Raw genomic sequence first — 14931 nt, 5'->3', positions numbered from 1 at the left:
AAGATTGCACTTTTTTTTACTTGCACTTTATTGTTTTTTGAATGTATGGCAATCTGAGATGCCTTTGAACAAGTGCACTACCTCAGGACATTTTTGTTATAACATACCTCATTTGTCATGTTCTAGAATTGTTATTTTTAGCTTTAAATAAAAAAAAAAAAATACCCCATTTATATTGTGTCAATTTTTTTTCTCTGTATCGAAAATGGTATCGAATATCGATATTTTTCAAGGTATCGTATCGAAGTTAGAAATTCTAGTATCGTGACAACACTAGTCTATATGATATTGTGGGGCTGAAATATGGCTTCTATAGGTTGCAATATGGTTTCTAGGTGGCTCTAAACAGTTGCTATGGTGTCCTGAGTGAACATTATATATTGATATATTTAAACTAATTTCCATTTTTATTTATTATAAAGTCATAACAAGATTTCCTATCATTGTTTTAATGAGATGAACTAGTTTAGCCTACTTTATGAGTGCAGAGAATTTTGACGTGAATAAATCTATAAATACGCAACCTTCTATTTGTGTTCTCTAATGGTCCAGTTGTATATTTTTTGCCAAGCATGTCAAAGGTTCTGGGTTCTAATCCGCAATCGTATAATTTTTTTTTTTTCACATCAAAACTGAATGTTTATCAGTGGTTGTATATCAAGCATAACACCATTTCCTATCATTGTCTGTGATATTTTTGCAAATCAAATTATTTGTAGGAAACAATATGTCTGTCACTTTAAGAGCTGCTCGGATCCAAAATGCCCGCAGAACTGAAACCAGTACGCGAGTCCTCTCCCGCTCGAATGGTTTAAAACAGATTAAAATCACTTTTTTCTATATGCACGTTTTGTATGTGTGTGCAGCGCAGAAAACAGTGCACGAGTCTTGAATAGTTTAAAATCACATTAAAAGCACTTTTTTGTTTTGTACGCAGGTTTTGAGTGAGTACTTTCCCGCTTGAAATGGTGTAAAAATCTAATTTTCAGTGACCGCGCTTTTAGATGTGTGTGCCATCGAAAATTTTATTTTATTACAAGTATCCGATAAATTACCTCAAGTAATGTGAAGAACAAAGAATTTCACACACTTCTGAAAATGCTGTTTATATGAGTGAGTGGGTGGCTCTTAAAAGAGCCGTACGTTGCCTTTAAAAGGACATTTGGTGGCTTCAATTTCGGAGTTCCACCTGCAGAGCTTCTCTGATGTTGCTCAGCAGAAGCTGGTTTCCCTCTGGGCTCAGGTGGACTCCATCTCTGCATAGATGGGAGATGCAGATATTTCTGTGGCGAATGCAGCGCATCTGTCTGCCTGCCAAGAAGCCTGTCACCTTCCAGTTGATCCACCGCCGGCTCCGTTCAACGCCATAGCCAGTCCTGCCAGTCTGACCTCTCCAACTCTGACGGGGCAGAATATGTGAAAACACAAACCTGGTGCTTGGGAACATTCTGAAGGAATTGGCCAGGTCACGCTTTATTTCCCGAAGGAAATCCACGCGATCGCGGCCCTCCCGACACAAACTGTTCCCGCCCAGGTGGATGATCACAATGTCAGGAGCTGGAGCTCTGGTCCTGAGAGAACGCAGAGCTGGAAGCAGCTGCTCCCAGAGTCTACCTCCTCTGCCGTCCCAGGTGATCTCACAGCCAAGATCAAGGTTTTCGTCCAGGCCCTGCTCACAGATGTGAGCATGCAGCCTGCGGATGAGTGAACTGCCGACGATCCATACGCGTGGTGCCATCTCAAAAGAAGAGTGAGGGAACTGTGATGTACCACCAGTATTTATATGAGTGCGGCACGTTTGATTGATCATTCTACAGGCCCCGCCCATGTGTACTTTACCGCTATGAAGGTATTTTGTCATGACTAATGTAATGTCAGAACGTAAGCACAGGATAACAAATAGATGGCTATAAGGAATTGTAAATTATACAAAATAAATGCCATGATCACTATACAGGTGTTACTTGTGATTTTGTAAATGGTGATTAGCAACCAAATATTGATCATGTGGAAGTTACTGCCTTTAGCTAGAGTACAGCTTCAAAATAGTGGTCAAAAGTCAAGTTTCAGCTCAAGATTTATTTTTATGTACATAATTTTCATTACTAAAACATCTTTTTCCAGATTTCCAGTGTCCTACCTATAATTAATTTGGCTAGACAACTACAAATCTTTTAAGTCATTTTTCTCAGTTCCACACTATAAGGTCTTTTGCCTTTGTAGGGCAGAGCAGTTCGCAATCAATGAATCATATCGCACATTTAAGCCAAGCAATTGCTTACGAACTAATGTTTATGAATTGTGACAATGTTTACATTGCAGTGTTTACATGGTAAAATGGTTTAGACTGATTGTATCTCCCTCATCATAGATTCGCAAACTTTGCATGTGCACATCATAGTTGTAAAACTTTTTACCAAGCGTGTCAGAGGTTCTGGGTTCTAATCGTATAGCCTATCTTTTTTTTACTCGTCAAAACCGAATATGCTCATCAGCGGTTGTATATCAAGTAGGGACAGGTTTGTTTGCATTTTGTTTTGTGATTTCAGCACGGATGCGCAAGAGGTTGATATGGTTACCATGACAATCGTCTGAGTCCCTTCATCTTGTGTATCCTGCTGGGAGCGCATTAAAAATATAATGCATCCCAAGCTATAACATAATACTGAGCAGCAGTGTATTTGTATTGTTTTAAATGTCACTGATTCGTTTCTGTGAAGGACCCAAGCGCAGTTACTTTATACAAGCACACCCCCATTGATCGCGCTGCACATTGGTATTTCTTTTTTTGGTTGATATAATTTAAGTGTGTTAAATTATATTTCATTTTCATTGTTTTTCAATTTTATTTAAGTTTGCAGTCGAAATAAAATAATGAGTAATTTAAAGTTTAGAATTAAGAAAATTATGACAATACCATAAAACACCACCTGGTCATAACAGCGATCGCTGGAAGCCACTAATGCTCATCAGGTCACATAATTTATTGGAATACGAATAGAAATAATGATTCTGTCTAGATGTATCGCTATTCCTCCAATTATGCACACTTCTGGATTATAAAACATATGCATGCTGTTCAGTGAAGACACATAAACAGGAACAGGCGTATCTGAATATATATATGCATGTTGTCATTCTTTTAAAAACATCAAACTTTGTTGATATAATGTAAATGTTGTGGTCTTGATTTTTAAGTATACAAAGCTAATTTAAATGTAAGCTTTTAAATGACCGTCTTACCTGGGTCTTCTCTGAAGTTCACAAGAAAATATTCTTAATGTGTAAAATTCAATAAAGACAAAAATGCTGTACGTGCCAATTCACACAAAATGTTTATTTAAAAGATTTAGAAAAACGCCTGTTGTGCCAAATCCCACCTAGCAAATGGATTAGATCAAATTGGGTTGTACTAGTTATTAGATATACAGGTGAAACTCGAAAAATTTGAATATCGTGCAAAAGTTCATTAATTTCAGTAATTCAACTTAAAAGGTGAAACTAATATATTATATGGACTCATTACAAGCAAAGTAAGATATTTCAAGCCTTTATTTGATATAATTTTGATGATTATGGCTTACAGCTTATGAAAACCCCAAATTCAGAATCTCAGAAAATTAGAATATTGTGAAAAGGTTCAGTATTGTAGGCTCAAAGTGTCACACTCTAATCAGCTAAATGCCTGCAAAGGGTTACTGAGCCTTTAAATGGTCTCTCAGTCTGGTTCATTTGAATTCACAATCATGGGGAAGACTGCTGACCTGACAGTTGTGCAGAAAACCATCATTGACACCCTCCACAAGGAGGGAAAGCCTCAAAAGGTAATTGCAAAAGAAGTTGGATGTTCTCAAAGTGCTGTATCAAAGCACATTAATAGAAAGTTAAGTGGAAGGGAAAAGTGTGGAAGAAAAAGGTGCACAAGCAGCAGGGATGACCGTAGCCTGGAGAGGATTGTCAGGAAAAGGCCATTCAAATGTGTGGGGGAGCTTCACAAGGAGTGGACTGAGGCTGGAGTTACTGCATCAAGAGCCACCACACACAGACGGGTCCTGGACATGGGCTTCAAATGTCAAACGTCTTACCTGGGCTAAAGAAAAAGAACTGGTCTGTTGCTCAGTGGTCCAAAGTCCTCTTTTCTGATGAGAGCAAATTTTGCATCTCATTTGGAAACCAAGGTCCCAGAGTCTGGAGGAAGAATGGAGAGGCACACAATCCAAGATGCTTGAAGTCCAGTGTGAAGTTTCCACAGTCTGTGTTGGTTTGGGGAGCCATGTCATCGGCTGGTGTTGGTCCACTGTGCTTTATTAAGTCCAGAGTCAACGCAGCCGCTCTACCGGACATTTTAGAGCACTTCATGCTTCCTTCAGCAGACAAGCTTTATGGAGATGCTGACTTCATTTTCCAGCAGGACTTGGCACCTGCCCACACTGCAAAAGTACCAAAACCTGGTTCAATGACCATGGTATTACTGTGCTTGATTGGCCAGCAAACTTGCCTGACCTGAACCCCATAGAGAATCTATGGGGCATTGCCAAGAGAAAGATGAGAGACATGAGACCAAACAATGCAGATGAGCTGAAGGCCGCTATTGAAGCATCTTGGTCTTCCATAACACCTCAGCAGTGCCACAGGCTGATGGCATCCATGCCACGCCGCATTGAGGCAGTAATTAATGCAAAAGGGGCCCAAACCAAGTACTGAGTACATATGCATGATTATACTTTTCAGAGGGCCAACATTTCTGTATTTAAAATCCTTTTTTTTTATTGATTTCATGTAATATTCTAATTTTCTGAGATTCTGAATTTGGGGTTTTCATAAGCTGTAAGCCATAATCATCAAAATTATATCAAATAAAGGCTTGAAATATCTTACTTTGCTTGTAATGAGTCTATATAATATATTAGTTTCACCTTTTAAGTTGAATTACTGAAATTAATGAACTTTTGCACGATATTCTAATTTTTCGCGTTTCACCTGTACTTCATATTAAACTTATTTTTACAGCATTACCTTTAAGATTATACAAATTAAAACAGAAATGCATCCCTATGTCAATTAATAATACAATTAATATTTGATAACATAGCTTATCTGATTACTTATTTTACACAATATACTAACATTTGTTGTAAATTCTTCGCTTTTAAATTGCTTGTTTTACATTTTTCACTTTTATTATTTCTAACCCTCAAGCTTTAATTTTAGAATTACTTGCAGAATACTTGTAAAAGTTTCTACTCACAAAAGTACATTTTAAAATACTGTTTTACTGTCGATGATTTGGTGTATTGCCGCGTATGTATGAAATAAGCCCATAACCCCAGTGAAGTCATGATTTACACTGATTTCATAACATTTTAACAACGCCCCTTAGCTGTTCTGAAATCACTATATATAATGTCTTCACAGGGCTCACTGCTTTATTTTAAATGACTAAGCTATAACATGATTTAATTTTGATTTCAAATTAATTTAATTTACTTTACATTTTGATGATTTAAATAATAATAAAATGTTCGTCAATTCGCAAACCGTTGTTTTGGAAACCCTGGTTGGTAGGGACCCGGGAGGGACAAGACCTGGCACAACACCCCCAGTGAGCAAGCCAATGGCAACAGTGGCAAGGAAAAAACTCCTTAAGGGAGATAAAAAAAACCTTGAGAGGAACCAGACTCAGCAGGGGGAGCCCGTCCTCCTCTGGCACGGCGTACACATTATAATAACTTTCTTATTTAAGCTAATATATGATATATTAGTATATCTAGAAATTGTAAGTATTATTTAATATGATAGTAAAACCATATATATATATATATATATATATATATATATATATATATATATTCAAATTAATTAATAATGCATTCTATGATGAGATGCAATGTGGTGTAATGAAGCATCTCCCGCCATCTTGCCACTGGATCTGACACTGCATACTGGCTGGATATCCTGAGGTAGAGGAGGTACAACAGATATGATAATATTAATGAATTTATTTGAATTTGTTTCTGATTCTCCAAGACTTATGGAGCATAAAGTTTCAGGTCAGATGTATGTCTTGCAAGAGACAATTTTTGCTCTCTCACTTCATCATACACTTTAAAATGTAAGTTTTCACATCAAATTGCCCTGACACCATTGTATAATAAAATGCACTGAAACACTAGACCTTACCAGTAGTACTGACAAACTTTACCTCAGTGCGATTCTTCCTCTGCTACTTTATTCTTCAGCATTGTCATAGACATTTGGTCCCATCCTCTGGGTATGAAACTAATAAATGAATAATGGGATCACTACATACACCAGTACTAATAAACTAAAAAAAGAAAGTAAACTCAGAAATAAAACTTAAGGAAAGAGATGAGCACGTAAGCTGGTATCCAGCTTGTCATCTGTATTGTTGTAGCCCACTTGATCTTCTCAGCGATTCTGAGTTCAATTGGCTGGTTCCTGAAAAACATCAAAATGAAAATTAGATTAAAATATAAAATTTTCCTTGAACTGTGGTTATGATGAGCAGTAGTACACTGACTGAAGCAAAATCTTTTAACACTTAGATGTTTCAGTCCTGCACTTGCATTGTCCAGCTGAAGTCCAAGCATCTTTACTGTGGCTATTCCATCTGTTGTGCGGTTGACAATGTTGCCAATCTGTCCAAAACTGCCATTTACGATTCCATCCTCAACATCCAGATTCCGAGTCACCATAACACACGCTCCGACAGCGAGTTGAATGGTGTCAAGTAGGTCATCTTTTTTACCATTGACAGGTTTCTTCTGCCTCTTCATCTCTCCCATTCTAGGGTCTTTCCTGTAATCTTCGGCATCAGTGGTTATGATGTCAGTGTGTAGGGCACGGACAGTTTCAGCATTGTGCTTGTTCACTTCCTTGTTGGTAGCAAATATGTGGAGTGCATGACGTGGGCAGTCTTTAGGGTCCACCACAGCTTGGAGAAGCAAAGCTCTATCAAATTCACTAAGAGCTTCAGACTTTTGCTTTACTCGCAGCCTGTTCAAAAGTTCAGCAAAAGTAAGGTCTTCTTTCTGACGCATGATCTCTGTCAGGGTTATCATTTGAAAATTGTCCTTCCAGAAGTCCAACACGTCATCTTCATATACACAGAGTGGTTTGGCTTTACCAAGAGTTGGCAGTTGGTAAAAGTCTCCTACACCAAGAACAGAGACGCCACCAAAAGGTTTCTTGCTGCCTTTAATCTGTTGAAATCTCCAGTTTACATAAGCAAACAGATGCTTAGAAACTATGGACACTTCGTCAATGATAAGAATCTGCACATTAGATAATACTCCTCTCTTCATCCAGGGCATTTCCAAGTCCACGATAAGGTGGTTTCAAGTTCCTTGGGAATTTTAAAATGGAGTGAAGTGTTTTGCCAGAGATGTTAAATGCTGCAGTCCCTGTAAATGCAGTCAAGAGCACAGTAGGCATAGAGAGATCTCCGTCCTCCTGGAGTCTAGGAAGTTGACGTAAAATCTTGGTTGTCTCTGTGTATACGCATTTAATGACATGTGATTTTCCACAGCCAGCTCCACCTGACAGAAAGTAAAAGAACTGTTCAGGATTCTGACCCCAAACACATCTCAGGCACCACTGGCGGACAGTGTAAAATACAGATGCCTGTGTCTCATTTAGGCTGCGAAACATCTTCCTCGCAAAGTCTAAACTAATTTGCGGTGCCTCCATTCTTGGTATGACTCCGTCTCCAACAACGATCTGGAATTCGGGAACATGGTCTTCATTCTCTTCCTCTGTGTCGACTCCTTGTTCGGCAATACTCTAAACGGTCCGCTTCAACTTCAGGTGCAAAAGTTGTCCATGCGTCCTCAATTAGTCCTTGCCGTTGCAACTGTTCAAATGCTTCGTCCACTTGTTTGTTGTGTTTTTCAAACTTCTGCTGGTGTGCTTTCACAATTGCACAAACAGGAAGCAGAAAACCAGGGAGTGTAGGAAGTTCCACAAATGCATTCTTGTAAAACTCCTCATATGTAGGGTATCTTTGAGGTTTCAGCTGTGCGTTAACACGATGTGGCACGTAAAGTTTCAGCAATCTTCCGTAAAACTTTTCTGGTTGTTTCTCCTCCGAAAATCTAGCATATCTGATGACTGCAGCCTTTCCGACAGTTCTTTTCTGAATAAATCCCAGGTCATTAAGCAGTCGGTGAACATTTTTTCCTTTAGTCTGACGGCCATACACAACACGGTAATTTGAGGCGAAGTCTGCTAGACACAGCTTTTCAAACTCCACAGTTTCAGGCCTGGCTCTGTATTTGTCCATTATGCCTGACATCCAGATATCCTCAGAGTCAGGATTTTTGTTGTGTAAGGCACTAAGGGGCAGGCTCATTTTTAGTGCATCGTCATCCGTCGGTATGAACACAACGCTACGTGAACACTTCTTCAAAGGCAAGCTGCATGTTCGTGCCACGGACTCCTGAGCACTTACTTGCCGGTGTTTACAGTAGGCCTGCATTATGTGCTTCATTTCCTCTTCCTCGTTTACATCCGTTTTACGCACATCCTTGATTATGTTCTGCAGGAAGTCACTCATCTCATGCTCCGGCTTCGAAATGTAGGACAACATATACATGATGCAGCTGTAAGCATCAAGAACGTACTGAATATCCATGTTTGCATTCCATGCTCTCAGCAAATCAGAATTATACCCATTGACCCAACACTCGTTTGGTTGACGCTTCAGCATAATCACATTAGAACTTGACAATGCTGTAGCACAGTCCTTGTACTCCTCCATGGTTAAATTACACTTTGTCAACAGATCTGACAAGTTGTCAAAAGATGCTTTGGGGTCATTGAGCAAATCCCACACTGGTTTTAATTTCATCTTGGCATCGGTCATTGCTTTTCGAAGAGCATCCGATATTGCTTTCATTCTGTCTGCTTCGTTATGGGCTTCAGCTTCCTCTTCATCAGGACGTGGTGGTCGTGGCCGAGTAATCCTAGTTCCTGACATAGGTAGTTTAGGGAACCCATATCTACACAATACGTTTCCCTTCTTGCACGATTTAGAGTGGTTTCTGCTGTGAAGCTGAACCTCAGAGACAATTTTATGAAGCTCAGGATCAGCTTCAGAGTTGGGCAACTGACACGTTATATAACGGTCAACAAAGGCACACACAACCTTGTCGGATTCTTTTTCGAACTCAGGTGCATCCTTTACCCAAGCCAGTAAATGAATGTGTGGACTCCCTCTGGCTTGATACTCAACTCGGTAGAAGTAATCCTCAACTTCACCAATGGGCTGGGCAGGCGACAACAGCAGATGAGTCATTAGTGCATCTACTCGTTTCTCAAACATGCGCATGACAGTGACAGGGTTGCTTCGAGTATTTCACATTTCGTTGTCCAATCAAGCTCTGAAAAGTCAACTTCTTCACCTTGTTGAGCTTTGATTGCCATTATTACTTCAGGCCATCGCATTTCAGCTGCGCTGAATGTGCAAAAAAAGGTAGGTGTTCCTAACTGTCTGATCATGGCCTGTAGATCTCGCAGTACTTTCTCCCAGTAAGCTGGACTGCCTCTCAGGGGTTGCATGAACCGTGTAGCATCTCTGTTGTGAACCAGTCTTTCAACTTCACGCTTATCTTGAAGTAACTTGTTGGAGATTCTTCGTCCATCTCTTGTAATAGGCTTTCCTTTTCGCAACTGGATGGACATGCTGTTTCTGGCAAGGTGTGTTTCCGTCACAAATTGTGCAAAGAAAAGGTAACTCTGGTCTTTTGCAAAACGAGTATCCACACAGAACAGCCTTGCATTAAAGTACATGCTTGGAGATAATGCAACTTGTCTTGCTTCATCCATTGTATTCTGTCCAGTGGGGAACTGTACAGGGAATGCCATGGCTTCGAGTTTGGGGATTTTGAAAAACCCAACAGGCTTTTTTCCTTGTGCAGGTGCAATGCTGAATATTCCCTCACCATACGATAAGATCTCCTGTCCGATGTCAGATGGCTGCATACAAGTGTCTAGAGAGAGACCAGGTCTAAGTTCATCCTTTTCTTCTACACTCACTTCCTGCTCAGCAACTGTGTCTTCTTGTGGCACTTCTATTTGTGCATTGCCTTCATCAAGGTGACTTCCAAAAGTTGTGTTTTCGTTTATGGAGATGTTTTTGTATTCAGAATGCATCTCTTTCAGTTTAGACAAAGCTGCAAGCACATTTTGCATATTCACTGTATGGAAATGCTGGTATCCTTTGTACTTGATGTGTCTTTTTAGCTTCACCTGCAGTAGCTGGGATTCACTACTAGGTCTTGGCAGACAGCTGACTGTAGTCTCCACTTCAGAGGGTACACAGACAACAGCACCACGCACTGCTCTTTGTTGTCCTTTGGGCAATGCAACAATTTTTGCAAATGGTAAGAATTTAGCAATGAGCTGTCTTTCAAGCACATTTAATTCACACAATTCTGCAGGGATATGTGCCAGTTCAAGATTGTTTGCCACTGCAATGGAAGGCATGTGTCCTCTCAAAACATGACTGTCACAAGTGTAGCAGATCCATTCCTGTAGCCTGTTCTCTGGAATTGAACAAGGATCCGTGCAGGTGCTGTCACAGGCATGAATGTATTTCCCGGTTAAGCAAAATGACGCAACATTTACATTTTTGTCATATCGCTGTCGGTTGCATATCTTGACTTGATTTGGAAACAAAGTTCGGTGGCAAACTGTGCAGACATGTGTAGGTCCTTGCTGAATTTGAAGATTAAATGCAGATATGGCTGTATGCATCAAGTTGTTTGACACAAGCTGGTGTATAGCATCAATATGGGGAGTGTCCTGGCAGGAACGGAGGTATGGTCTATATTTCCTTCTGATCTTTGATGCACACCGCAACTTATGAAGAATGTGGAATCCAGCATCATTTACACATTTGTGTTTCTTATGAAGGGTACAATGTAGTATATGATGGGCTCTAAACTCTGAGTCATTTGCATATCTCGTGACCATATACTCTTTCATTTTCTTCTGGAAAACAGCATCGGTCTTGTACCTCCTGACCATGTAGTCTTTCCTTTTCTTCTGGAAAACAGCATCGGTCTTGTACCTCCTGCCCATGTAGTCTTTCCTTTTCTTCTGGAAAACAGCATCGGTCTTGTACCTCCTGACCATGTAGTCTTTCCTTTTCTTCTGGAAAACAGCATCGGTCTTGTACCTCCTGACCATGAAGTCTTTCATTTTCTTCTGGAAAACAGCATCGGTCTTGTACCTCCTGACCATGTAGTCTTTCCTTTTCTTCTGGAAAACAGCATCGGTCTTGTACCTCCTGACCATGAAGTCTTTCATTTTCTTCTGGAAAACAGCATCGGTCTTGTACCTCCTGACCATGTAGTCTTTCCTTTTCTTCTGGAAAACAGCATCGGTCTTGTACCTCCTGACCATGAAGTCTTTCATTTTCTTCTGGAAAACAGCATCGGTCTTGTACCTCCTGACCATGTAGTCTATCTTTCTTCTTCTGACCTGAAGATCTTGATCATACCGTCTCTTGTTCATTCGAATTTGTAAACAGGTGGCATATCGGTCTTTTTGATAATCCTTTCTTTTCTGTTCTCTGACTGCACAAGCTGCAGTTGTGTCCTTGGATCCTCCACTTTGCTTTTGAATTGCAATTGTTTTACGTCTTTCTTTTCTTCTTCGCTCCTTGCTTGTTTTTTTCACAGCCATGTCATCCCGGTCCATTGGGATATTGGCTCCAACACTTGTTTGTGGTCCTGTCACAGCTGTAGTAACAATATTATGTGGGATTTTGGGTCCAACGGTTGTTTGTGGTTCTGGAAGCATTGATGTCATTTGTGATTCCGGTACATATGTTGATGATGCACACTGTTCGTTAGGTTGTTGCTCTGTTTCGAATGATACAGCCATAAATTCATACGTGGTCTTATAACCACGATTCTGGAAGACCATGAGTAATCTGTCAATCATGTCATTCAGGTGGGTGAAAGTTAACATAACAGCTCGTCCATTACCAGTAGGATGGGGAAAACCTTCAGAAGTTCTTGAGTGCGAGTCAAAGTATCCATATCTTCCAAATCGGTCTCTGAACACAGCAATACATTCTGGAGGAACAATGAGTAGTGCATGGCTGACATCTGTTGAGAGACACTGAAGTCTTTCAGAAAGAGGTAGCCACCAAGCTTCCATTTCAGTGTCCGCTACCTCTCTCAGGAATCCCATCATCACTTCTGACTTCTGCACGTTGTATGCGTGGCTAAATGTTGTAATGCTCAGTGGCAATTCACGGAAGCTCAGATGATCGTCTCGAAACCTTTTTTCAGTCTGAAGCTGCATTTTAATGCCAACATACAAAGTGTCTCCCTCTTCTAGAGCTCTGTCAAGGTCAGGCATCTTGAACTGGATTCCTTCACTGTGATAGGCTAAGAATGTAAGAGCTACACATGTGCACTGATGATTTCTTGAGAAAACATTATACCTTGCATCATTCTGGCAATGAGAAGCCTGCACAGATAAAACTCTGGGTGCCTCGTGACCATCTTCTGCCTGTTGGCGATCACAAAATGGAGCTGAATCTTGAATGATGCATGCTTGTCCAATCTGTAAATAATGATTTAATAATAATTTTTGTCAAAATTAGTGTTATAGAATCTGTGTTAAATTGCAAATTGCACTTAATCGGGTTTGGGACAGAAATATTTGATAAAACAGTTTTAAAGATACGATAAATTAAAAAACTAAAGAAAAGGCATTTGTACACATCCAGTGAGCACAAAAGACAAGTGCAAAAATGTTGTTGTTTGTAAATTACATTTTATTAGAGGTGTTACCACTTAGCTAACGAGACGAGGCGATACATATGGGTTTACATGAACAAGACCAGACAATATTTTAAATCTTCAATGAAAAAAATTATATGACTGGAAAAAAATTATTTTATTCAACTAAAAAAAAATTACAAAATGCAACACAATGCAGGTGCTTTTTTGTCATATTTTATCAAGTTTTTAGAAATGTCTTATCTAATTTGGGGCTGTCACTAGACTTTCTACGATAGTCTGTGTTGCCAGTGTTCAGTGTCCCCCACCTTCATTCTGATATTTTTATAGTAATAAAATAATTTAGTTCAGTTAGTCTTTTGAAAATACCTAGACGAACGATACATTAATTATACATTACCCAAACATTAAGGTGCCTTGAAATGAGCATGTTGTAATCCAAGACACCAATAGTGTCAATAGTACCTTGTTAATCCTGGAGGGTGTGGTCTGTTCATCCTCCAGGTCCAACTTTCTCCAACGAATTTTTTGAGCCTGAGATCTCTTTCCTTTCCGCGGCATCCTTCAAAATATGAAGAGGAAAAAAAATATATTATTGAGAAATAACTGACTAACTCACTAATTTGAATGAACTAAGTAACTTCTAAAAGTAGAGATTTTACTTTCAATACTCAAAACATCAAAAGTAACCATGTCTTTATTTGTAATCCTCAAAAGTAATACATATTAAAATACACTTATTTGTTAGTCAAATTCATTTACTTTGAAAGTTCTCCCGATGTAACAGCTGTTGAGCCTGAAAAGACAAAACCTGTAGTACTCTCAGGAAGAAGAAAAAAAACAGTTAAACAATAATGAAAGAGATGCTGTGTAAACTTGAAAAATGCAATGTTTTTTTGTTTTTTTGTGGGGGTAAGAAATTAAATTAACTGCTCCCTGTAGAAAGCACAAGGAACCTGTAAAGAAACAGAACAGAAACAGACATATTAGGGCACAGGGACTACAATTATGGTGATGTGATGAAAGTGTCATAGTACAGCTTAAGAACCCATTTTAATACTAACCAAGGAGAAAAGTGTAGCAGAAAATGCAGGTTGTGCTCTGATCAATCAGTCTGAAAAAATAACAATGACAACATAATGAAAATTACTAAACGCGTGTCAAATATTCATAACTTCTTTGCATGTTCAATATTAATTATATATTTTGATGTATATGTAGAATATAATTTAAGGAATTTATCTTATGAATGTATTTTTCTTGAAATACTCCCACATTTTCAAGAAGCACAGTTGTGTAAAATATGCGGTCTAAAACCTGTGATGGTCTGGCCATCCAGCCTGGTTTACTATATAGGACAAGTGTTTTGGAGAATTGATGGGTGAATGTGGTCTTAGTTATTTGTTGCATAAAACGGTTTGTATTTTACTAGCTTCTATGATCCTTATAATTTTTTTAAATGTTTCTCATCAAGAAGCCAAATCTAAAGCATTTTGTATGTGGCCATGTCCCTAATTAAACCTTTACCTTTAAAATGCAGTAAGGAATGCTCGTGAAAACAGTATTCTGAAATGGAGAGAAAAAAAAGTGTGTCATAAAACTCAACACCACACTCACAACCTAACTTACTCAACTCACAAACCCATAACTTGAACTTTCATTGCACATAATCATAACACTGGAAAAAAATTAATTATTTTTTTGGTAATTTTGTACACAAATCTACACATTGTCATATAAATAACCTGAAACTACTGTAGTTTATTAAGGTGAAATCTCGCTAACCACTCTTACTAAAAAAACTGTGGTAAGCACTTTAATTTTTTTGAGGTGTTCGGAGTAAATGATTTGTATGTAACTTTGGTATGATTTGTTAACATTAGTTAATATGTTAGGCTAACTAAAATGAACTAACAATGAGCAATACATTTGTTACTGTATTTATAAATCTTTGTTAATGTTAATAAATATACAGCTGTTCATTGTTTGTTCATGTTACTTCACAGTAACAAATACAACTTTTGATTTCAATAATGTAGGCTACTAGTAAATGGTGAAATGAACATTAACAGATATAAATAAATGTTGTAGAAGTGCAGTTTATTAATAGTTAACCTTAACTAATGTTGAGTTTAACTGGAGTTTAATAAAT

At 38.7% G+C, this 14931-nt stretch overlaps 1 protein-coding gene across 1 annotated transcript; it reads right to left on the bottom strand.

Annotated features, from left to right (window-relative positions):
* Positions 1-5899: 5899 nt before the first annotated feature.
* Positions 5900-13667, bottom strand: LOC127661255 (uncharacterized). The gene is made up of 5 exons (XM_052151878.1): positions 13542-13667; positions 13245-13341; positions 12479-12600; positions 6203-6459; positions 5900-5955 (listed from the first exon to the last, which is right to left on the bottom strand). The coding sequence occupies exons 2-4, from the start codon at positions 13338-13340 to the stop codon at positions 6345-6347; spliced, it is 333 nt and encodes a 110-aa protein (XP_052007838.1). The 5' UTR covers position 13341; positions 13542-13667; the 3' UTR covers positions 5900-5955; positions 6203-6344.
* Positions 13668-14931: the final 1264 nt, after the last annotated feature.

The sequence above is a fragment of the Xyrauchen texanus genome, chromosome 21 (genome assembly GCF_025860055.1).
Source record: "Xyrauchen texanus isolate HMW12.3.18 chromosome 21, RBS_HiC_50CHRs, whole genome shotgun sequence".
In the NCBI taxonomy this organism is placed as follows: domain Eukaryota; kingdom Metazoa; phylum Chordata; class Actinopteri; order Cypriniformes; family Catostomidae; genus Xyrauchen; species Xyrauchen texanus.
This window is presented reverse-complemented; position numbering and strand designations above follow the sequence as displayed.